This window comes from Amia ocellicauda, chromosome 14, assembly GCF_036373705.1.
Source record: "Amia ocellicauda isolate fAmiCal2 chromosome 14, fAmiCal2.hap1, whole genome shotgun sequence".
In the NCBI taxonomy this organism is placed as follows: Eukaryota; Metazoa; Chordata; class Actinopteri; order Amiiformes; family Amiidae; genus Amia; species Amia ocellicauda.
The window spans coordinates 13,155,271-13,178,768 of NC_089863.1; the positions used below are offsets into that span (position 1 = coordinate 13,155,271).

General features: G+C 38.3%; 2 protein-coding genes across 3 annotated transcripts in view; both read right to left on the reverse strand.

Moving 5' to 3' along the window:
- Nucleotides 1-3,100, reverse strand: part of LOC136768759 (nectin-4) — a 40,155-nt gene extending 37,055 nt beyond the window's left edge. The window contains exon 1 of the mRNA XM_066723122.1: nucleotides 2,637-3,100. Within this exon, the coding sequence (XP_066579219.1) occupies nucleotides 2,637-2,715 (79 nt within the window). The 5' untranslated portion in view covers nucleotides 2,716-3,100. The remainder of the gene's footprint in view (nucleotides 1-2,636) is intronic.
- Nucleotides 3,101-9,102: 6,002 nt separating this feature from the next.
- LOC136768764 (high affinity immunoglobulin epsilon receptor subunit gamma) lies at nucleotides 9,103-22,195 on the reverse strand. 2 transcript variants are annotated; one of them, XM_066723127.1, is made up of 5 exons: nucleotides 21,719-22,195; nucleotides 15,604-15,695; nucleotides 14,500-14,544; nucleotides 10,496-10,519; nucleotides 9,103-9,928 (listed from the first exon to the last, which is right to left on the reverse strand). In XM_066723127.1, the coding sequence occupies exons 1-5, from the start codon at nucleotides 21,783-21,785 to the stop codon at nucleotides 9,863-9,865; spliced, it is 294 nt and encodes a 97-aa protein (XP_066579224.1). In that variant the 5' UTR covers nucleotides 21,786-22,195; the 3' UTR covers nucleotides 9,103-9,862. The 2 variants fall into 2 exon arrangements, with proteins under 2 accessions (XP_066579224.1, XP_066579225.1); XM_066723128.1 differs by having other exon boundaries at nucleotides 15,604-15,692; nucleotides 21,719-22,168.
- Nucleotides 22,196-23,498: the final 1,303 nt, after the last annotated feature.

Sequence of the window (23,498 nt, forward strand, 5' to 3'; positions counted from 1 at the left end):
CGGCACCATCAAGGAAACTTTTTTTTTTTAAATAAAGTAATCACAGAGATGATTGACACATACAATTATTAAATAATTACCAACCGGACATTAGATAAACCTGGCTTCACTACACAAGCAAATTTACACCAATTTTAGTTTTTTTTGGGGGGGGGCAAAACAAATATAAATCCATTAACATGAAAACTGTAATTTCTCCTTTCTCAATTGGCTGCATGATTGAAGGAACTTGTGAGGGCAAATACCGTTACACATTCTCCCCATACACATACATATATATTACAGCCTAATCGACACCTTTAATTCAGACAGCTCTCCCAAAACTGTCACACAAGCCTTTAATCAACATCTGAGAGCTTAACTGCATGCGCTCATTGTTTCGAACCAAAACTGCTGAGGCCTAAACTGAACACACACCTGTTCCCTGCCATTCGTCTCCTGCTGCGCATTGTTTACTCTCCATTGCTCTTGTGCACAGGGACACAGGGTGACACACAATAAGAGCTCCGTCCTGTTCATTTCAGCCTAGGGCTGAGCTATTCCCAGTTGCTCTTTATTCTCCTGTAGGACTTTGCTGATGCGCTGGCCTATAATAAAATGACTTTCTGATGTGCTCTGGCAGATTATCTTGAGAGTAAGCAGATGAGAATGCTTGTGTAATCTGGGAAGGGCCACACTTTTTGGGTGGGGAGACCCATTGTGTCTCACATTCCCTTCCAGGGTCTGTGGCCTAAAACAGTTTAAATGAAATGGCCCGTCAGTTGTATTCCCATACCTGTTCTATGACTTGACACGACGTTTCAACATGTTTCAGCCTTCATATTATAGCCAACAACAGGCCGGTGCGCTATAGCCTCAGTTTCCCACTAATCAAAGAGTCTCCTTCAGCATAGCCATGGCGTGCTAATATTTACGGAGCCTAACGCTGGTCTACATCTCCGTGTGTGTCCCGTTGCAAACGAAACTAGGGCAATTTACCTGGCTAAAAACAATAATTAAAACCTAATGTTTCTGGCTCAACCGCAGGACTGCGTTTTAGCATAGGAAACATTTAAACGCGCGGATTAGACGCATAATCCTGCAAACATTACGTCACACGCAAGCGGTGCCAGGGAAGAATTAAAGAGAAAAAATCATAATTGCTATAGGTGCGGAACTATATGAATTGTTGGTTAATTGTTCAGGAATGCCTCCGTGTTGGGTGAAATAACCAACGCAGGGCTATCTCTGTCTGTTAGGTTTACAATGTATGAAACAGATGTTCCCTTAATGAGTTCCACACTAGAGCTGGAGGATTGCACTGTCAGGTCCTATCCATATCTAATCTAGGTTATGTTCTTGGTCGGCTGTGATGAAGGTGAGTCTGGAGGGTTATTTCGGGGCAAGTGCATCATTGATCTATCCTACATTAAATGAAAAAGCAACCAATATAGTTAATCAATCACCCAGAACACACAAGCCTATATCATAATCCGTTCATGTTTTACACCTTGTTGGATAGTTCTATGACAGCAAAGATAAAAACTGAAGTGAATACAACTGTTTGAGGAGAAGATGGTGATGATGATGATGATGAAGACTAATAAGAACAAGAAGATGAAGAATATGAAAAACAAGAAACGCTCACGAATGTTTCTCCTGTCACCAGGCCCAGAACTCCTGCTTTACTCATTAACAAACCTGCAAGAACAAGCTGACTTTTCCAGAAAGACAGGAACATGTATTGCGCAGAATCAATACCGGGGAAATGCGATTGTACTTCATTTCAATTGAAAAAGGTGGAGACGCCGGGGACAAACAGTGAGTCACCCTGATTTACTCAATCAGACACTGGGTAAATAATCAAGGCAAAGGCACAACTTCAATCTTACCAAGACCTTGTTTATTGGCACCTCTGAGAATGCCCCTACTAGAACAAGTTTGAGCGTCTCTTCTCAGCTCATACATGAAGGGCAGCTATTGTATCTTCAGGCAGAGCCAGGAAACGGGCACTGCAAAACCAAGTGTCCAAACTGACCCTGTTAAAGTAGCAGATCTCGCAATCATCAACGCTGTCAAACTCAATAAGCTGGTGGGCTGCTATTGAGACCCCCCGCCCAGCACAATGCGCCACCTGAGTGCAGCTGCATGTTTGGTAACTCCTATGTTTATGCAAGCACCCCCGTCCATGCACTATTGAGGTGCTAATTATTTTTGTATAATGTATGTAATTACCTGCATCTTCTCGGGTAGACTAGAGATATGCCAATACTCAAACTGTCACTTTTTCCTTGCTGGCTTAAAATCCTCCAGCGCGTCTATCCCCGAAGCACTAGGGTCAGTTTATGGAATAGTCACAGCAAAAATCCATATTAAGTGGAATTACAAAAGTGAGACACACTCACACAAATCACATTTATAAATACCAGAGCTTTGGTAATTGACCCGACTTTGCACTTGAAATATGTAATAGCCCAATGTATTTATTATTGTTGTTGTTATTCTTAGTAGCAATTTAAGTGCTATACTCAATGATACAGTAATGATCTCTCTCATATAAACTACATATGCAAAATTGTTATTGTAGTAATATTTGTATTAAAGAAGAACTATATTGTAGTTAACCTATTGCGTATATGTGTGAAAAACGCACTTACTTGGTATTCCTAAAGATATCCAGATTAATGTCGTCGCAATCCGGTGGCAGTATGTAAATCCATGTAGTTTAACCCCCATGGTAGATGAGTCCGTATTGCTTGGAAGAATAAAAAAACAAAGAAGGAAACAAAATCCAGCGTCTTCTCAAAAGCTTTAAACGTCTTTTTTCCAGGCACTTAATCTCCCTGCCCAACGGGAGGAAAACTTGAAATTCCTGTTACAAGAAGTTAGCACCCAGTGACTTAAGTTTACTTGGAAAATAAATATGCCAGGAAAAGCGTCCCAGTTAATAAACGATGATACAAATAAATATATCTATATGTACATATGATATTACAATCCACGGGTTTTCTGTGTAAAGTAAATATAATCCAGAACGCCTAAGAAAAAGTTTGAACTTTGCTCGTCATGTTCAGCGCTTGCGTAAAGTGCGTCTGCGTACAAATACACCTGTCAAACTGAGGCTGGAGCTCTCTCTCTCTCTCTCTCTCTCTCTCTCTCTCTCTCTCTCTCTCTCTCTCTCTCTCTCTCTCTCACACACACACACACACGATTTCATGACCGCACACTCTTGACTGGACAGGATAGATGCCTTTTTGGGTTTATGCAAATCAAAGCGCAGGTTGGCGCATTCATTCTGGTTTTGTCTTTAGTTGTCTACAACTGCGGTGCGGTGTATTTTGTTCACCCTTGTTATGTTTTTGTACAGAACTACAAAACTCTTCAAGTGAAAGAAGGAAGTTATGTCTGTAGTTGAAGAGTGATGGAGAAAAGAAGAATATATATATATAGTGTTTCCCTTGAACCTAATAAGATTGCCCAATTATTTTGGTCACCACCCAACAATGTGACAGAAAAGCCATAGGTCGTGTGACGATTCAGACAGATATTCAGCCTTATCTACATCCTCCAACATTAATTAACTAAAAACCTGATAGGACCTTCAACCAAAGCCATCGTTCTTCTGCAGAAGGTCAATACATTGCATATTTGCATTTACTAGAGCTACTTTCCCAGCAATAACTTAAAGCAGCTACATAGTGTATACTGGCACATTGCAACCATTAAGGCATGTAAAGGACATTTATCAAAAGGTTTATTGGAGCACTTTAAAGTACTTTTCAGCATTTCATTTTCAGAAACAGACAGAATTGTGAGAATGGCCTCGGTGCTGGATAACAGGTGTTGGAGCTTCAGGGAACAAAATTGGTGGGAACCTCACATGTTTGTAAATCCCATTCAAAATAACGACACCTTATGGCAAAAGAAAGGTTTCAACAACTGAAATGAGGCAGAATGTAAGACATCAGTATATATTTAATATTAAAATTGCTTGAGTGTAAACACAGACACACACTCACACTCCTAATCACGTTTCTGTTTTGCAAAAAAACAAACATTACAGCCACTCACCAACATGGCTCTCGTATTAGCTCTTATTAATGACTAATTGTTTTCTCTCTCTGTCTCTCTCTCTCGTTGTCATTGTTGTTGATGCACGAATGGGATGGCAGATGAGTTTAAACAAGAATGAAATGAATCGCACAGGGCGTTAAAAAAATCAAGCGACATGCTACCTGGCCATCACGCTTAACCTCTTAACCCATAGCTATTGTTTTGCATTAATAACATGAGCTATTGTTAGTAATATACTGCATTATCTTTACGCTGTATCCACCCTTGTTATATACTGGTATATTATATATGTGTGTAGCAAATGAGACACAATCTATATTGAACCAGAATATGAACCTGATGTTCCACACAAAGGCACACAAAACACATATATAATCAAACTAGAGTGTTTTTAGAAGACTAAAAATGATTCTGAACTGGGCAAGAGTCTACATATTATAGAGAACATGAAACATGTTGCTTATGTTGTAAGTCGCCCTGGATAAGGGCGTCTGCCAAGAAATAAAAATAATAATAATAACAACCAAAATCAAGGAAGCGTGATGGGATGTTTTCGAAGAAACAGAAAGAGAAATTTGAAATCTGCAACTGCCCATGCTTCACTGAGCTGAATGGAAATTCAACACTAACCCTCATATACAGACACACACATATATATGTATAGCCTAAATGTAACTATAAGTCAACCTCAATTAGAGAATGTAAAGTCTGCATACATTAGAAACATAACCCAAACACATGGTTTTTTGTTTCTGAATCTCTTGGCTGCAGTCTGTTAACATCAATTCTGCCAAACCAAAACAGAGTGCCTTATTGTGTTGTTATTGGAAGTGCTTTGGTTATTAACAAGTGGACTGCCCCAGCCTAAGCACCTTTCAAGGCAGATTTAGAAAATGAATGCCAGTGTTGCAATATCAGCCACACATGACATTGCTAAGCGCTTGGACATTCAGGTAGGTTTCAAGTGGGTTTAAATGCTATTAACTATCAGAAAGGTGGATTCCAAGGCAAGAAAGAGAGATTCTGGAGCACCTCTTTAAGGCCCCCAATTCAAATTCAACCCACCCAGTTGTAAATTATAACTCCATAACTTGATAGGAAAGTTAAAGGAGGCAGCTTTGTCCATTTGCAATTGACAGACAAAACTTTAACTTGTCTTTGTCTTTTGATTTGTACATGGTCTTAGTCAGAGCTGGTCACATTTGCCCCAGTATGGACCACAGGGTCTGGTTTGGGTTTTCCAAATTAGTTTTTAGTTATGGTTTATGTCTCTCAGGGCTTATTAGCAGTGTTGTCAAACCTTAGTTTTAGAGTCCCCAAATAACTTTTATCGCTCGCCATTTTCTAAAGACTGAGGGTACATGTTGGTTACCGATCTATTGATGCTATCGATGTGAGTCACTTGTCCAGTTGCGGGAACTCCGGGGAAAGGTATGCAGATGTCTCCACATAATCTTGAAAGTACCACATGGACCAAAACTCCCACTTGATGGATTAGAATGAGGTGTTTCCAGGTCTTTATAAATTCAGGATGAAAGGGTGGCATATAAAACCTGCTGGACTGGGAGCTCTCCAGGACTATGGCTGGAGACCATGGCCGTGAAGAGGGCTACAGAAACCTACAGGGCTCCGATCTTCTAAGACACTGCTTGGACACCCTGGACCTAGGGAGATTTTCTGCATATTTTCAGATGCCCTCACAACCTCTCCTCCACTCGGTCTGCAAAGTGACCTTCCCCAGGAATGAGGATTGGTTTGGGACATTGAGATTGAGACACAAGTAGGAGTGTGAGCCACCTACTGGATATTTAGCAGCATGTACAGCTCCACCCATTTACGAAGTTTGTTTTTTGTGAAACGTGCTGTTGTGTGAAGCTTCAGGAACTCTTTGAACCATGATGGAAACCATGGGAAACAATGGTTAAATGTAACCATAAGTGCAGATCAAAGCCCTGAAAGGTTTTCTGTATGAGGATCAAACTGAGCAGAGTGATTTAAGGATCAACAGAGTTTGGGTGTTGGGGACTAAATATACTGTAGTGCTATGGATGGAAAATTGTGTTGGTTTTGGAATATATAATTTTTATTGTGCATGTTGTACAAAGTGAAGGGGGAGGAGATTTTCATCTTTCATCTAAATTGCAGTAGCACACTTCATTGTAGCTTAGCAGAGGAGGGCTACTTTTCACTTGGAAATGGATCTACAGTAACCTTAACCAAGTGCTTTTGAGGAATAAAAAGGGGTCAAAAAAACATCTCCTCCTCCACACAAACACGTGCTTGTTAAGTTTAATCCCTCACCTTGGAAAGACTGTGTACTGTTAGTGGAGGCTCGGTTAATAAATAATTTGATCACTCAACAGGTGGAATACAAAACAAATATACCACAGTCCCAAAACTCCCGATTGTGGGCATCCCTACTACCAAGTCTACCAAGTCTATCAAGAGTTAAGAATTTTAAATCATAATTTCTACATGATTTTACAGTTCTATACAAAGCCAAAAACTCTAAGTGAACATCCAGTGAACAGAATACCATTTCACAACCTTATCCCTGTGTAACTGAGTCCTGGATGGCTTAGGCTACCTGGTCCAGCTATATAAATACACTAGTAGTGTAGAACCTATAAACAATAACAAGGCCCTGTCACGCCCCTGTCCTTTGTGCAACATTTCATTCGAGCTGTGAGTCTTAAAAGCGGGAGGTAAAAGAAAACGGCTGTTGTTCCCCAAACCTGGCTCAGCTGGTTTTTTCCGAGTGCAATCCACCACTCTCTTAACTAAACAACAAAAGCCCGCCCCCCCACAATTCTGCACACTCCTCCTGCACACACACCCAACCCCCCCACCCCCCAGCCCAAATCGCCCCTTCACGTTCACGGACTCCACTTTCATTCTCTCATGACCTCAGTACCGTGAAGAAACCGGGTGGGGACGCTGGATTACACCTTCTCGTTTACAGTTGTGCCCAGAGGTGGTTTCAGGTTGTTTTTTTTTGGAACGGATGTTCATAACAAACCCCAAGAGACAGGAGACAGGACCCAGGAGGGCAGGGACAGGCAGGCACCCCCACGCAGACTGTGTTGGTCTTTTCGGTGCCATTGTGATGCAGTCTCTCAAATCAAAACAAACAAACAAAAAACGCAGACTAAGCTGTTGGCATCAGGAAACAAATAGGAGGTTCAAAGAATAAGCTGTTTTTAGTCCTGCTCACTCACATTTTGCCCATTTTAAACATGAAAGAGATGGCCTTATAGGGGGGAGCAAGAGAAAATGCTTGTTAGAAAATGTAGAAATGCAGGTTTTATTTAGCTACATTTGCCTGCCACCTAGTGGGGATTTCTGATCCCTGCAACACAAAAACATTTATGTTTTATTCCGTAAAATGTAAGATTCAGGGATCTGCACCATTTTTTTGTTTTGTTTTGTGTTTTCTTTCAATCTCTTTAGTTTGGCTACAGACTGCAAGCCTCTCTTTTGTGGGTTCTTACCAATCATCAAAGCTCAGGTAGGTCAGACTCCAGTCCTGGGGGGCTGCAGTGTCTGCTGGTTTTTGTTCCACCACTATCCGGATTACTTAATTAATGTCATTATTTACTCAAGTTGGCTCATCTAAAATTTTTATATTTTATGTTCATAGCCGATACCTTACAATTTGTTGATTACTCAAAACATTAATCCCACAGAACATTTCAGAGTCTGGAGAGAAGTGTTCAGTTCATCCACTTAATTGTTTAATTAGACCAATTAAGAGTCGGGCAGGAACAAAACCCAGCAGACACTGCACCCCCCCTGGACTTGTGTCATTTTTGGAGACATGGGTCTCACTTGGCTTTTACAAAACAGAACCGTAATGTATGTTCAAATAAAGATAGTCAACACGTTATCTTGTATTTTGTTTACCTGACATTTAACCTAGCAATGTGATTCTAGGTCCGCATAGCTGGAAAGATCACTTTAAGGCTGTGGTTCCCAAACCGGTCCTGGGGGACTGTCTACCCTGCTGTTTTTTGTTCCAACCGAGCTCTCAATTACTTAATTGAACCTTAATTGAAGTAACAATCTGCTTAGATTTTACTTTTTAAATTGTGTAAGAAAATAGTTGTTTCTTCAATACGTTTTTTAATATAATTCTATACTTAAAAAACTTAAAACCCCTACTGTTTAAAATAATTAAAAGTCTCTGATTTAGGAAATTATTAGTTCAATTAAGGGTTCAATTAAGTAATTGAGAGCTCGGTTGGAACAAAAACCAGCAGGGTAGGGGGTCCCCCAGGACCCCAGTAACCACTGCTTTAAGGCTTCATAAAAGGTCAAATAGATTGCTGATCAATGTTTGATAGAGAGATTGATTCATAGATAGATTAGATAGCGTTATTATAAACAGAAATCCCCGTCATCATGTGGTAACTCAAACAGGATATGAGTCGACCAGCTAGTGGCCAGAGAGAAGTGTGGTCCCCATGGTAACAGAACAGGAACCAACCTTCCAAAACGAAACAGTATAAAAAAAAACCACAATGAATGATATCCTCGCTTCAGCATCAAAGAGATTAAAATCGGACTGCACAGCAATTTGTTTTACATTTTCAGGGGGGCCGAGTCAAAATAGAATTTGAAACCAGGACTTTTTTTATTTTTTAGAAATGTATGGAAATTGATAGACACTCTTATGACTTGAATTTAGGTCTCAGTTTCTTGAAAACCCTGGTTACCTTGTTGAAATGGGCAAAACAACAACGACATAATGTGGGTCACTTGTTCGGGTGTCAAAACAGTAAATGGGTTAAGAAAAGGTCTCGAAAAAGCATGCAATTCACAGCCTTTCCAACCGTTTGAAGAGAAGCTTTGGAGTGTACACTGAGACCAAGTGATTCTCTGCTCTTTGAAGGACAAGAGGTCTTGTTTTCATACACAATATGTTTCCCAACATTTTCCACAGCATCTATGTGGTAAGGATATTCAGAGGAAGCCACCCAGACCATTCAAATGTATTCAAGAAAGATGACAGAATTGACATAGGATAGAGAGTGTCGAACACAAAATAGCTCCCTACAAGTCATAATTTTATTTTGTAAAGTTTTACAGTAGACATCTTGGTTACACTGTTGTGAGGTAACCCAGGATGCAGACAATCACAATCAAGTGATACCCTAAAAAAGCCATTAAATATTAGGTGTGAGCTCTAAGGTAGTAAAAGCTTATTAACACATGTGCTTTACTGATTATTCACAAAGAAAATGGCCAGTGCTGCACTGATTGATTCAATTAATACAAATGAAGACAATAATAAGACATACACATAGAAAACATAGACCTACATGTCTTTATACATAACTGGGCGTCTGCAAAGAACAGTGCAACTAAATCTAAAAGGGTCAAACTGTTTTACTCAAAAGCAGAGGGGGGGAGGTCTGTTTTTCTGGGTCCTCTTAACTGAAGCAATATTTTGGTTGTAGTCAAATACAGTTGTAGTTACTTTCGAGAACTTTCTGATAAAAGCTTTTTCAAATTACATATATGTGTGTGTGTAGTTTAAATAAATTATAAATATAGAAGACAATGGGATTTTGATTATGTGTGTATACATCATAAAAACCTAAGAGATGAGGATTATTGAATTGAATTTACAAAACTCATGAATTAAGTGTGCTTAAAACCTTATTGAATCCCTCCCAGGAAAGTAATTCTGAAGTTATGTACATCGTTTTCTGGACAGAATCAGTTCTACAAATTGTCTGCGTTGTAGAAGTGGCTCGTTCCCGCTGAGAGCGGGGTTGATCGATAGTCGAGAACCTAATCCGGTTCTCTAATTGCCCGCCTTCTTCTGTGGGGAGATGGTCTCGTATGTGTCCTGAGCCCGAGGGGTTAATCCCTGAAGGAGAGCGAGAGAGAGTGAGAAAAGGAGAGAGATTGGTGTCGGACTGAAGGAGGAGTGTAACAGGATTTCAAGAGTACTGTCACTGCAATTAGTAAATGATTGTGAATGATTTACAGTGGCTACAGTGAAAGCACATTGCTAAACTGCATTACCTGTTTGTTTGTACAGACAGGATTACAGTAGATTTGTGTCGTAGCTGTAATTGAACCTGTCGTGTGTGTTAATATTTACTATGTTACTGTCATGTGTTATCAGTAAGGCATTTTGTTTGTGAAAATGTTAATGGTAAAACTGAAGCATCTGCAAAAATAAAAACTCATGAACAGGGGGTTGCTGGTTGCATAGATAATATGAGGTTCAAATAGAGAAAATGTAGATTTCCTGCGTGTCTGTATCACTGAGAATTAAATAATTAGCACTGAACAGATTAGCAGAACATCTATGAATTTCCTGTGAATTGACGTCCAGCAACAGTAAAGACAGTATCAACTAAAGTTTGGCTTTAATACCATGGAATATGTCTTGGGAGGAGGAGGAAAAGAACAATGTTACATTTCTTACCGTATAAATGCCTTCCCCTTGTTTCTGCAAGACAGGAAATTAGTTGTGAAAGTGTTAATGTTGTTAAATTGTTAATTGCTGGTCCCATTCCCAATAGGTATTTATAACACGGTAACTAATCCAGTTAAATACATTTAAGAGACAAAATGAACACTCACACAACCAAGTTTTGCTAGTTTGTTGGTTTCTTTTTCCTGTGCACTTTGTAGCCACAAAACCATTTCAGATCAGATTTGTCAAGTTATTTCTTCCTTACTTACAGACATTGTTAAATTTCAGATATTGAACAGCAGTGACCCGCAGTCTGTGATATAGGATATCGCAACCTAAAATCTCTCAGAAGTGGTCACCTATCTTAAGAACAATCACCCTTCACTGGAGGAAACTCAGGGATCTTATCCACCGTGTTAAACACATCTCTGTAAAAAAAGAAAATTTACTGCATCTCATAAAATCCTAAATGGACCCGACGGCTAAACAGAAAGGTAAAACTTTTTTTTTTTTTTTTTTTTTGCAGAAGTGGGGACAGTTGTGCTATTTTCACACTGACACCTAGCATACTAACTAAGTGGCCGAGATAGGGTTTAGCTTGAACTGTGGATTTCCTGTTTTGAAATGACCAATGCCCCCAGCTGATTACGTTTCCGCTTCTCACAACCCAAAATAAAGAGTGAAAAAAAAAATATAATGTTTCATTAGCAAACCAGAACAGAATGAACACGCCAGTTTTGAATAAGAAGGTCCGTCAACTCATTAAATGGTGGTACGTCGTCTTACGTTCTCCAAGGCACCAACATCCTTTCTAATATACTGCATGGTGTTTGAATTGTTCGTCATACTCTATTAGTGTGATTTTAATTTTAATTTTATCACACACACAAAGATGTGCACACACCCTCTTTGACATAAGTTGTTCCTCTTTCTTTGGAGCAAGCTGCTTTCAGATTTAGTCACAACAACAAAAGATAAAATAAGGAAATGCATATCAGAGCTCCTGAGTTCCTTTATCTCTGTGTGGCTTTGTTCCCATAACTCATCTCTGTTGTCTCAGACACATCAAAGGAATGCACTCGACTGTCTGCATCTCTTCCTGGATTTGCTACCATCATGTTTGTTGTCTATCCCCCCCATGCATGTGCTGTCTTTAGTGACTACATTTTGAAGGCATCCACTTAAAGAACAGTCCAACTCAGGATAGCACACAATTTGCTCATGATTTGATCACGTGTTGCTCTCTCCCTCTCGCCTGAAAAGGGGAAGGATCTACTGTTTTGACTCTACTGTTTCCATGGGGAGGGGGGTGCATAAAATCATAAAATAAACTTAAACTCTCAAGGGGACGGGCAAGGGATTGGATTCAGGCCTTGGAAAAGCCTGCATGGGTTCGACAAAGTCAAGACAAAGACAGGCTCAACAATGAAACAAGGAACAGAGGTCTATGTGCATTCAGAATCAAAAGTAGAAGATTAATTCCTTTACAACAAAAGTAGTGGGGGTCTGCAACAAGTTACCCTGCCATGTCCATGAATTTCTGCCTTACTTCAAGAAGTCAACCACTGAAAACAGGAAGTAGGTGGAAGACTTCCATATCTCTTGTATTCATCTTAAAACGACATGGACAAATTATATATTTGGATTCAAATTATATATTTGGATTCATTTGCCAACTGTGTAGATATACTACATGAGCAGTGACAAATGATGTGCTCCACCCCTGAGCTGCACTGAGCTTGTGCAATGTTTGGTTAGTCTTGCATGAGAAGTTAAACTGCTGTTATGAATAAAATCTAAGTGCCAATTCTACGACAAAGGAAAGACAGTGGTGACTAAGAGAGGAACTTCAACGAGTTAAAAAATGTAGAGGACATCCAGTTTCAACACACCTTCGAACTTACAAAGGGCTGGTGCCATCTTCCGTTTCCTGTTCCTCATCCAAGCCCCCCTTTCAACCCCAGCCACTCTCCCAAGCACCACACACACCAAACACAGCACACATATGTTCGGTTTGACTTAATATGGCAGTGTAGAAATGGTGCATTCTCCAGCTCTCTCGCTAAGCCCTGCCCAAACCCGAACCCCCACCACCCTGGACATGTCTGCTTTTTCATTGGTCACTTACAACACGCTGTCCCACCTCATTTCCCCCAAAATAAGAATGCTGCACGATTACACCCAGAAAAGGGAAGTATGCACACAGTCGCACGTAGAAGGGTGCCAACCATATTCTTACTGTTACCAAAATGAAAAGCTTCTGTGTTACCGAAATACATAGAGAGCAAACTCTGCATCTCCAAAATGCATATGGAGCCGTGGCTTTCGACCCGGGTAGCCCCCCTGTCCTGCTTCATTTTGTCCCAGCCCAGCTCTCGATTAGTGGTGTGCTGGGGGATGATTTTAAATAGTCGATTAGAATCCGGTTCATATTTGTATATATTTAATAGTGCCGTTTCCTAGAACCTGCCTTGACTTTCTTCTCATTGGCCTGGTTCCTTTTCTCCCGTTGGTCTGCCATTTTCACGACATTTCGCTACATTACCACAGAAACTTGTGAACACCAAGTTCTCATTAAGAAGTCAAAGCATAAAAGACTCGTGAAGCCATTTGTGTGACCGCAAGTCATAAATACAAGAACTGAAAAATACATTACTGAATATTAAAGAAATGGATTTGATTATTGCATTCATTTTCCCAGCTCTACTCTCAACGGAAGTAATAATCTGGCGGTTACACTTTAGAATGCTTGGCCCAAATTAATAATACATAGATATTACTTGATAGTTAAAATTCAACAGAATATTCAATTAATCTCTATCTATACCAAAAACACCAAGCTAGCAAATGGCTCCACAATCTAAAGTGGAGATATCAAAGTTTCTTGTAATTTGTTATGGGTTTATGGCTTTGATAACTCCACTTTAGATTGCAGAGCCATTTTGTAACTCTATCTACAGATAGTTAGTACAACAACATGCTATTGATCTTTATTTATCAAGTAGAGGAATGTTGATAGCTTATCAAATGAATATGTATTCAATATTAAGTTGGGGGCAGGCAATCTAAAGTGTAACTCAATTTAAAAAATAAAATTAACAAATGATTGATTCACCGAGGGTTTCAGCGTTTTCAAACAGCAAAGCAGTGTACGGATGTGCAAACATCACACGATCACTGGTGCTGGTTTGCACCAGCCCATTCTGTAGCAATCTGCCTGCTTATCTTAAACTAAGACACCGTGCACGAGGAAATAGGTTTCCACAAACATGTGTCTGTAAAACTTAATTTCTTCAAAATACATCTGCATGCATTCTCAGGAAAGAGCCTGAGGCGAAACTTAATTGAACCCTCTTGGCAATGCAAAAAATTTGTGTTGCACGGTCCTGCAGAGGATAACGCATCTGAACTCTGCAGAAGGAGATGAAAATACAGAAACCGAGCCGGAGCTGCCAGGAGTATGGTCTTGCATCTGAGATCTACTCTGCAACTGCCTGTCACTCTTGTGTTCATGTGGTTGTCAACACATGCAGTCTTGCTATGGGTATTTTTACTGCAGGCTGATTTATATATCTATAGTTACCACTAAAGGCCTGCTTGTTGTGTCTTCATAGCTGCGGTCCAAAATAAGCAATTTTCTACAGTTTCTAATTTCAGATGTTCACAAGACCGATGATGGCTGCAAAGAGTGCAACCTTAATATTGGCGCCACGTTCTGAGAATCATTTCTATATCTCTGGAATGAAATCTTCTCTTGCTGTCTAAGACATGCATGTGAACTGGACATTAGGAAATGCATTTGTCACTCAAGGTCTGCTGATTCATTGTGGGTCTCAGTACAATATGAGTCTATGAAAGGACATCAACTTGAACTCAAACACTAACCATGAGTGTATACTTCAGTGCATCTGGGACACATAGTACTAACTCACAGACTTCATTCAACTGGAAGGACTTTTTATACCACATTGTTTAATAAATAGCCTCCTTCTAAATATTATGTCATGTCTTACCTCGGAATAGGCAGCTGCCTTTTTGGCGGAGGTTCCAGGAACCAGCTGAGGAGGGGAAAGCAATTGCAAATTAATAGGAGCCGATAGACCAGAACGGAGAGAATTCATTTTAAGCCCTTTCCATCCTCCGGACAATTCTTAACATTCCTTTACAGAGAAAATAAATACATACCTGCATACATACATGCTAATCTGCAGATGTTATAGGTAACCAGTAAGATATTTTATCTGCCCTAGCCAGGTGGATTAAGTTTCCACATATGTTTTGTCAATTAACACAACTGTCTGCTTTTAGAAGAAAACTGCAACTCAAGAGTTAAGGGCTTAAACAACATACATGTATGAAAATTATAATTGTTTTCGGGACAGGTCAGTGCAGACAACAGCACTGCCCATATATAGCCATGACTAAGGTTCCCAGAAATTAATTTGCTGCAGACAGAATTTTCGATTTAACAGAGAATTTCAAATAATTGTGTTTATTTTTTTGTCTATGGTAATGCTGATAAATGCATTTTAAATAGTTAGATTACCACTTAGTGTAAATTGTGCCCTGCATACAACATCATATTCTTGTGATCAGTGCTTACATATAATTTAATACAGTTTTATTTGCTAAAAACGCAGCACTATTTCAATAGCAACCAATATGTTGATGATGACGACTGAAGGATAAACTATAATTGCATTTTCTCTTGCATTTCTGTTTGTACATAAAACATTGTGCTTATTTCTGTTTCCTATTAAGGACAATAGTGAATATGACAGAAATATTAAAATGATTTAGCCTGTTAATAAATTAATAATAATAATAATAATAATAATAATAATAATAATAATAATAATAATAATAATAGGCTAATGGTTTTCTATGGGATAACCTTGATTAAAATTATTTGAATTAGAACAAGTTTTGTTTAAATCAATATACAGTGTTTGTGTATATTCTGGTTTGGAATACTTAATTTTAACGTCATATATTATTAGCAGAAAAACAAAGTTTATTATTTTTTATCAAGAACTTTAGATTTTTGTTATCACAGAAAACTTGCAGTGTTGTTCATGAGAGTCGGAGACGCAGACACAAATGGGTGGTGGCATTACCTTGAGCCTGCAGTACAGCACGGTGAGCACGATCCCGTAGACAAACAGGATCCCGTCCAAGATGTAACAGATCTGGGGCTCTGTGGCTGCTGCTGAACACAAAGGAGATTGACAGTTAGAATTCCTGCCTGTTGTGAAAGATACATTCCCTTTGTTTAACACCATCCACACCACATTTTGTGCTGCTGTGTAGTGTGTGAACAAGAGACTTCGTAAACAGATTGCTTACAACTGCTGGAGAACGCGATGGACGTTGCCAAACACTACACAATAATGTATATTTTTTCTGATGTATAGATACTACTGTGAAAGCATACAGCATATGTGAAATGCATTAAATGTAACCGTGAAACATATTTTTTTTCATTTTCATTTTTAGAGAAAGTACTAGCTTTAAATGCTGTTGAGGGTGAGGGCTGTTGTTTGAACTAAACATAGGGAATATAATACAATGGTGTAAAATGAAAAGCCTCTAGTTCAACACTTCAGTGCGGTATAACCGTTCAGAATAAAGATAATTCCTATTTTTTAGATATTCATTTATTGCTACATCTGTATCAAGAGAACATTTGCATGTTTCATAAAAATATCCTTTAAAAGAAAGAATGGAAGATCTCAAATTCTCATCATTACTGTGCTTTTTTAAATCCTTATTTGTATTCCTGTATTATTATTATTATTATTATTATTATTATTATTATTATTATTATTATTATTATTTTATTATTTGTATTTCTTGGCAGACGCCCTTATCGACTTACAACATAAGTGCAAAACAAAGTGAAAGTATGAAGTAAAGATTTAGCTGTATATGGTAGTTTTCATGTAATATCTATTATTACTGGTAGGGGAACCATAATCTAACATGTGCATTGAAGAAAAAAATATATAACTATATATTATACACATATATATATATATATACACACACACACACACGTTTGAGATACTCATCAAGAGAGACTCATCACTATCCTGTTTAGACCTCCAGGCAGATAAACTTCACCACATCACTACACTTCTTTTTTTTTCTGATCTTGTGTAAGAACAGATACTCAGTCTGTCAATTTACTGTGGGATTTTCACTCTGAATTTACTACACCTCTCTAGTGATCTGCTCCCTCTCAGTTTTAATGCAAGTGTTATCGTTTGCCGTGCCTTCCTTTTAAATAACTACAAAAGTACACAAAACAGGTGCAAGTCCTGTAAATAAATATGTGTATGTCTGCATGTTGTAGGCTGGGACTGGTAGATACATTTATAAATTATAAAAACAATAAATTGTATGTTTTTAAAATCCATATTGCATACATTGCCTATTCCTAGCTCTCACCCTCAACCTCAACAGCAACATTTGAAGATGGCCCATACAAATGTACACCTGATGCAGTGAACTCAGCAGCTTCGACCAAAATATAACCTTAATGTGATTGTTACATTTAATTATAGTGCTAAATTACTTAAAATAACGGTCTCTCAACAAACCACAAGTAGCCCTTAGACCAACAGTTCTGAAAGCGTGGTCCCAGGACAACCTGTGACCCCCAGCAGTCCTACAGGGGGACGTAAATGCGGGTTGATCTGGAAATAATGACATTGATTATACCATTTGTTTCAGGCATGAATTTATATTTTACGTATGATATTTAATTTTGAAATGAAGTTAAGTAAACTAGCCTGATTAAATAAAAGTAACCTTTTCTGTTTAATGATTTTAACAACATTTAATTTCTTACTAGCTGGAGTGAGCCTTTCCCACTTAGCTGGATGGCAAATGGGAGAGAATGAGGTTCATCGGCAGTTTTAGGGTTACATGTAATGGTGGGATACGATCTAAATGCCACACCCCCCACAAACAAAAAATGCTGCATTTACTCATAGCTGCATTTACTGATATTTCGAGATAAGGGAATATGTTTTGTCACCAGAGGTGGGGGGCTGGGTGCCAAAATAATTTCTGAAACTCTGCATTAGACCGTTCCAATGATCCTCTGTATCCATAAACAGAACTTACCATTAACAAATTAAAAATGTTAGTTTTTTTGTTTTTTGGTTTTTTTATATAGAAAAAAATAGATATGGCAGTTAATTAGTCTAATTCCTTAAAAATATATATATATATTTGTATCAGCTGTGATACTACACCCAAGTAAATGAACTCAGTAGAAACACAAACCTAGCCGTAATAAAAGCTTACGTTTACTGGGAATTCTACCCCTAGCTCAATGTGAACATAACTCGACTACTTAATTACTTGAACGTAATAAAAATCTCAAACATATTAATCAAAAGGAGACACTTTAAAGTATACAGCATTGCATTAAATCACATCAGTAGGTTATCTGCCACTAGTTAAAACAAACCATGGTCCAATTGTTGTAATTTCAGTGGGAAAAGTCACATGAGAAAAATGTAACATTAAATTTAAACCACAATTAGACTACTCTGTGTATCAGGCCAAGCTTAGTGTTCTCACTGAAAGTCAGTCAGGCATGAAAAGTTGGGAAACAAAACAGTAGATTATAAAAATTGGGCAACACTTTGGGCAGCAAAGATCACTGCAATATTCTATTTAAAAAAACATAAACAATAGGACAGAATTATACACTAGAAATGTGTGATGTCAGTTCTGTTGTTTAACAACACTACATTAATACATTTTTTAAATATATGATGAATAATAAAGCATTTAATTTGTGTCCTTGGCCGCAGTGTGATGCTGGTGTTCGAACATGTTTGTTTTGGTCTATAGTCTCCATCATTCAGACTGCTCTTTTATTTTGTTTCCCCTGATAAATCTAGTTAAAGTGGGGTCTTAGAACATGTTCTGTGTATCTCATTTTGAAGGAGGCACCCAAGCCTGCTATGTTCAATTATCGAAGAAGAAGAAAAAAGAAAAAAGGGCACACTTTCCTTTTCTATAATAATAAATGTTGCCAAAGTGTTCGTCAAGATTCACTTCCATTTTCCAAGTTGTCTTTGTTCCACACAGGCAAGCCATAATGAATAATAATGTTGGCTATTATTTTCGTTTCCTCTTCTCCATTTTGTTTAACATTTGTCGATAGTAGACGAAAATTGTATTGTTTTTTTTCACTTGCAAAGCATCTTTGCACTTCACTCGCCAAAAGCTTACTCTGCTAACCAGTGAAATTGTATTTTGAGAACTGAAGCAGAAATGTGTTTCTTCACAAATGGTGCTAAAACCAACAAAAAAACACAATCTACTCCTACCTTCAGACTTACATTGCAGAGAAGTAATAGCATGATATAAAATGTTTGTTTGCTTGTTTTGTGGGTTAAGGCAAAAGCAAATACACAATATATCACATAGTAATGTTAATACATTAATTGATGTTAAAGAAACACTGGAAATTATACAGTTATAAACCATTAATAAGATTGTTATTAATCGGATCTGCCATTGATTCACTGCCTGCTATTGATAAATTATATTTTTCACCACATATATATATATATATATATATATATATATATATATATATATATATATATATATATATATATATATATATATATATATATATATATATACACACACACACACTTTGTATATTTCTCAGATTGGTTTATGAATCTTGAATGGAGTGACCTCTGCAACCCACAGTGTCTAATTTGTGGACTTGGCAGAAGGATGAAATTTGACAGCTCTTAGTTAGCAACTTCCTGTTGGAGAACATCCGGCAGTAATTAAGCGCAAGGTAAGGTAATTAACCTTAGCATATAAGTGGAGGGGGGGAGGACGATAAAACATGTTTCTTAGTGCAAAAGTAGCACTTGTAATCACACTAGAATAACCAGGGGAGATCAAACATTTTCTACAGGTATAATACGACCTCTTGTTGACCTCACTCAGCAGCGGGTAATTATAGTCAGGTTAAATACGTCTAAATACGCATTAGGTGTCTGAAGCATTTCATGAAAAACAGGTGACTGAATCAAAGATTGAAGATATCAAGGGAGGCGATAGAGGGTGGATGGGCGGGCAGCAGCAATTTTGACTTAGCTACAAAGATTATAATCTTTCATCTGCTAGAAATGAGTTAAGTACAGTGCAAAACTCTGTGGTAATACATTAGGTATGAGAAAATGCAAACCGTAAATTGCAATTAAATGCAAAAAAACAGTGAAATAACAGAAACATGCCTATTTATCCACGAGCTCCAGTTCACCAGTCAGAGGATGACAAACCCTGAAAACGGACAAGAATATTTCCCAACCAGTGTGCGATGGGTTGTCATAAGCCATGAACAGCCATAAACTAAACAACTAAATATAAACGAACTAAGTAACTAAATAAATAAACTATACAACCTTCCAGCTCCAATTCCTGTCAACTGAAAAAGTTCCTGAACACAGATCAGGGTGCCACAAAATATTCTAACTTCAGTAGGCGTGCCTTCATGTGTACGGTCACTGGGATCCTACCATTAAACACTGAAATCCTCACTTCATACAGGGATAAACAATAATTCACAATCGTTATTCTAAACTGTGACTCTGGGTATACTCCCAACTTTTGGAAAAGAGACATAATATAAAAGTAATAAAACCAAAACAATTACACACCTTTATAACGGGATTGTTGTGGCACACAAAACCCTGTGCTAAGTAGCCGTGACTTGGAGAGGTTGGGAAAGGCTGAGATTGAGCACACTTATCACACTTGGGACGTTATCGATTTATAAACGTTGTAGATTTCAGCAATGTGTGAAGTTTCTACATCACAGTGGAAGGAACCTTTGAATGCGGTGCGGATTTGGAATAAGTCACCCAGGCATTTCCATGGGTAACCTTAATTATTGTTCACATTACGACCTGTTAGCTAGCCTTTTAAAGAAAAGGAAAAAAGTGTATTCGCACAAACAATTTGAATTACCACACTAGCATCCTGTAACCTATGGTACACACTAACCACACCATCCAATTTAACTATTTGGAGAGTTAAACCCATGTTATAGTTCTACTGTATATAAATCTACACCTCGGCTGCAAAAACTAAAAGGCAAGCCTGTGTCACATCTCATTTTTTGTATATTAAACATTAGATAATTTTTAACATGAGAATTTGAAATGAAAATAGACCATTTCATTAAACCCAAAGCTGCGTTTAAAAATAGCAATTGTGCACTGTGTGGCAACTTTCAGAAAAGTATCTGAAGTTATGTTTGCTATAATAAACGCGACAGATGTAATTAAGGAGAGTTTGGTTGTTTCCCATTGTTATTATGAGACACGGGACTCACTGCGCAGGTGCAGGGTGTAAAACAGCAATTAATTAATTTGTAAAATCGTTGCATATCACATGACTGCAAAATCACATTTAAAAAAACAAACTTACAACATAATATAGCAGCAACATTTTAGCATGAAAATCTATGAATGGAGGTAAAATGTCAAGATGGTTAGACATATATTCTGATCATAAATGAAACCACTTCAAATCAACACCTAATTTTAAAGGGAAAACACATTCTATGGGTCTGTAGAAACCAAATAGGAAATAAACCTCTGCCCTAATAAATACTTTGTAATATTGATTATTATTGTTATTGTTATTATTATTATTATTATTATTATTAATAATAATAATAATAATAATAATAATAATAATAATAATAATAATAATAATACATAATGAAGACGGCACAAAAGTAACATCAAAATAATAATCAGATCGGTGTTAAACAAGAACTCACCGAAAAATATATTTTGAGGGTCAACTAGCCTTTTACGCACATATTACAAAATACAAATAAAAACTATCCTACTAGCACTAAACACATGATGTAAATGTACAGTATAAAGCCTTGGCTAGTACGTTATGGTTACTGCGAAACAAGTCACAGCAAAAGTATATTACCCATCCTTTCAAAGATGATGCGCATAAATTCAGTATTTCTGTGCCGGTATTTGTATTGCGTTTTATCATCCTTTTGCGGGTGTGTGTGCGCTGTAACATGCTACTTAAACACATACAAAATGCAAAACATGCCTTACAAATTAATGTACAACATGTATATAAATGAAAGCGATGTATGAGAGAGACACAACTCTATACAGAGAGCAGAGGTGGGCTGCTGGGGGGTCTTACCGTCAACGCCAACACTACAGAAGAGCCAGAAACAGGCGATTAAATGGGCTTTCCTGAAGGCTGGCATCTTCTCTGGATGTGGTGCCGATTATAGCGCCCGGTCGCTGCAGCAGAGACAAGTGTCCTAATCCGATGAACTGAACACTGTTTCGTTTCAGCCCAGTCCCCTCTGCCCAGCTGAGGGTTGACTGCTAGAGATGAAACCACTCCCCTTTCTGAGAAGATGAAAAATTAAAGGAAAGCAATTGAGAGCGAGTGGCAACTGACCCAGAGGCTGCAAAAAATGTCTACATTTTAGCTGCTGGGAACCCAAGCTTGAAAAAGGAGGTCCCCAAAAAATTAATTTCTCAGTGATGGCTGTGTCTGTTATTGCGAAACACTGAACTTGCATCTGTAACCTAGATTGATGTGTTCAATGAAATAAATAAACAGACAATACATGAAGACTTCAACTCGGCCTACAGGGTCCATCAGTAAAAGAGGGAGAGCGCGCTTCCGTTTTGAAGTCAACTGTTGTGGAAATGTGTCAGAGGCATATTGTGTACAGAGGTCAACCCCCTGTCGCAGTAATGGCCAAACTTCGAGAGGTCAAGAATGTCTGAAGTTCATCTGCCCGTCTAGGAACGGGCAACTGTCAAAGGCAGAACACTTTCAGATGCCCCGTGCTGGGTAGTGTTGTTCAGGCGAGTGAGGCTGTGCTTGCGTGTATGTGGGCAAGTGGGTGTGTGGGGGTGTGTGTGAGCCTGGTGGATGTTGTGGGGAAGGGCTCAACTCGAATGCTCATTTTCCTTTCACCCCTGCCCTGTCATACCGACTTCTACACATTATTTCCATTGCGTCGCTTTCGTCTACTGTCCAGCGTTAACAATAACAAACTGAAAAAACTGTAGGGCCGTAACCTTATTTTTCTGCCCTCGCGTGTCGATCGCAGTGGCTACAGAAAACTCAAGAGCAGCTTTGTTCCGTTACAGGAAGCTCTGGGGTTTTGGCCACAACCTTCGGGTGTTGAGACACTTCCGCTCGCTCAAGAGAACGGACTCACTGCTTCAGACAGAGAGGGATCCTTCTCAGCCTGGCAAAAAGAGGCAAAGGCAATGTCTGGCTTTTTTTTTTTAATCAAATAACTAAGTTGCAGATTAAAACCACATTCCCCAATACACTGGGTGAGGATCCACCCATTCAGTCTTCATTTAGTCTTTTTACAGAAACAGAATATCCCAGCATGCACAATTATTATTACTGAACAGACGTGATGACAAGGTTTAAAGATCAGTAACGTACAATATTCTATAAGGTCAACATATGTTTAAAAAAAAAATCTATACATTAGAGTGAAATTGTAAGGGAGGGTTATAATTGACATGAACACCCAGAACGCCTCTGCAAAAGCTGATAAATGAGTGGACAGGAGCCGTGGCAAAAAGAGGCCTGTGAAAGATCTTGATTCGGGGATTTATACTTTTCATTATGTCTAGTGCAACAGAAATACAAAAAGTTTACAATCAAAGTAAATTGTTTAAGAGAAAGCTTTCCCATTAAGACTCTTGCATCAATCCTGCCTGCCTTAGCAGTACATAACTGAAGTGAATGAAGGCTGAATATAGAATAAATATCATGGCACTATATATATATATATATATATATATATATATATATAAAAACACACACACACGTGTAGTGTTCGAACCGCATCGTCACAGACACACCTCTGAGCGCTGGGATACTACCCACTAGTGCTTATTGTGAACACAAAACAAGTGACCTCATTTAAGATATGTAA

Coding starts and splice junctions, on each gene's coding strand:
- LOC136768764 (XM_066723127.1), bottom strand. CDS start 21,785: ATGCCAGCCTTCAGGAAAGCCCATTTAATCGCCTGTTTCTGGCTCTTC. Junction 10,520..14,499: donor AGGCAGCTGCCTATTCCGAG/GTAAGACATGAC, acceptor CCTGTCTTGCAG/AAACAAGGGGAAGGCATTTA. Junction 9,929..10,495: donor AAGGGGAAGGCATTTATACG/GTAAGAAATGTA, acceptor GCTCTCCTTCAG/GGATTAACCCCTCGGGCTCA.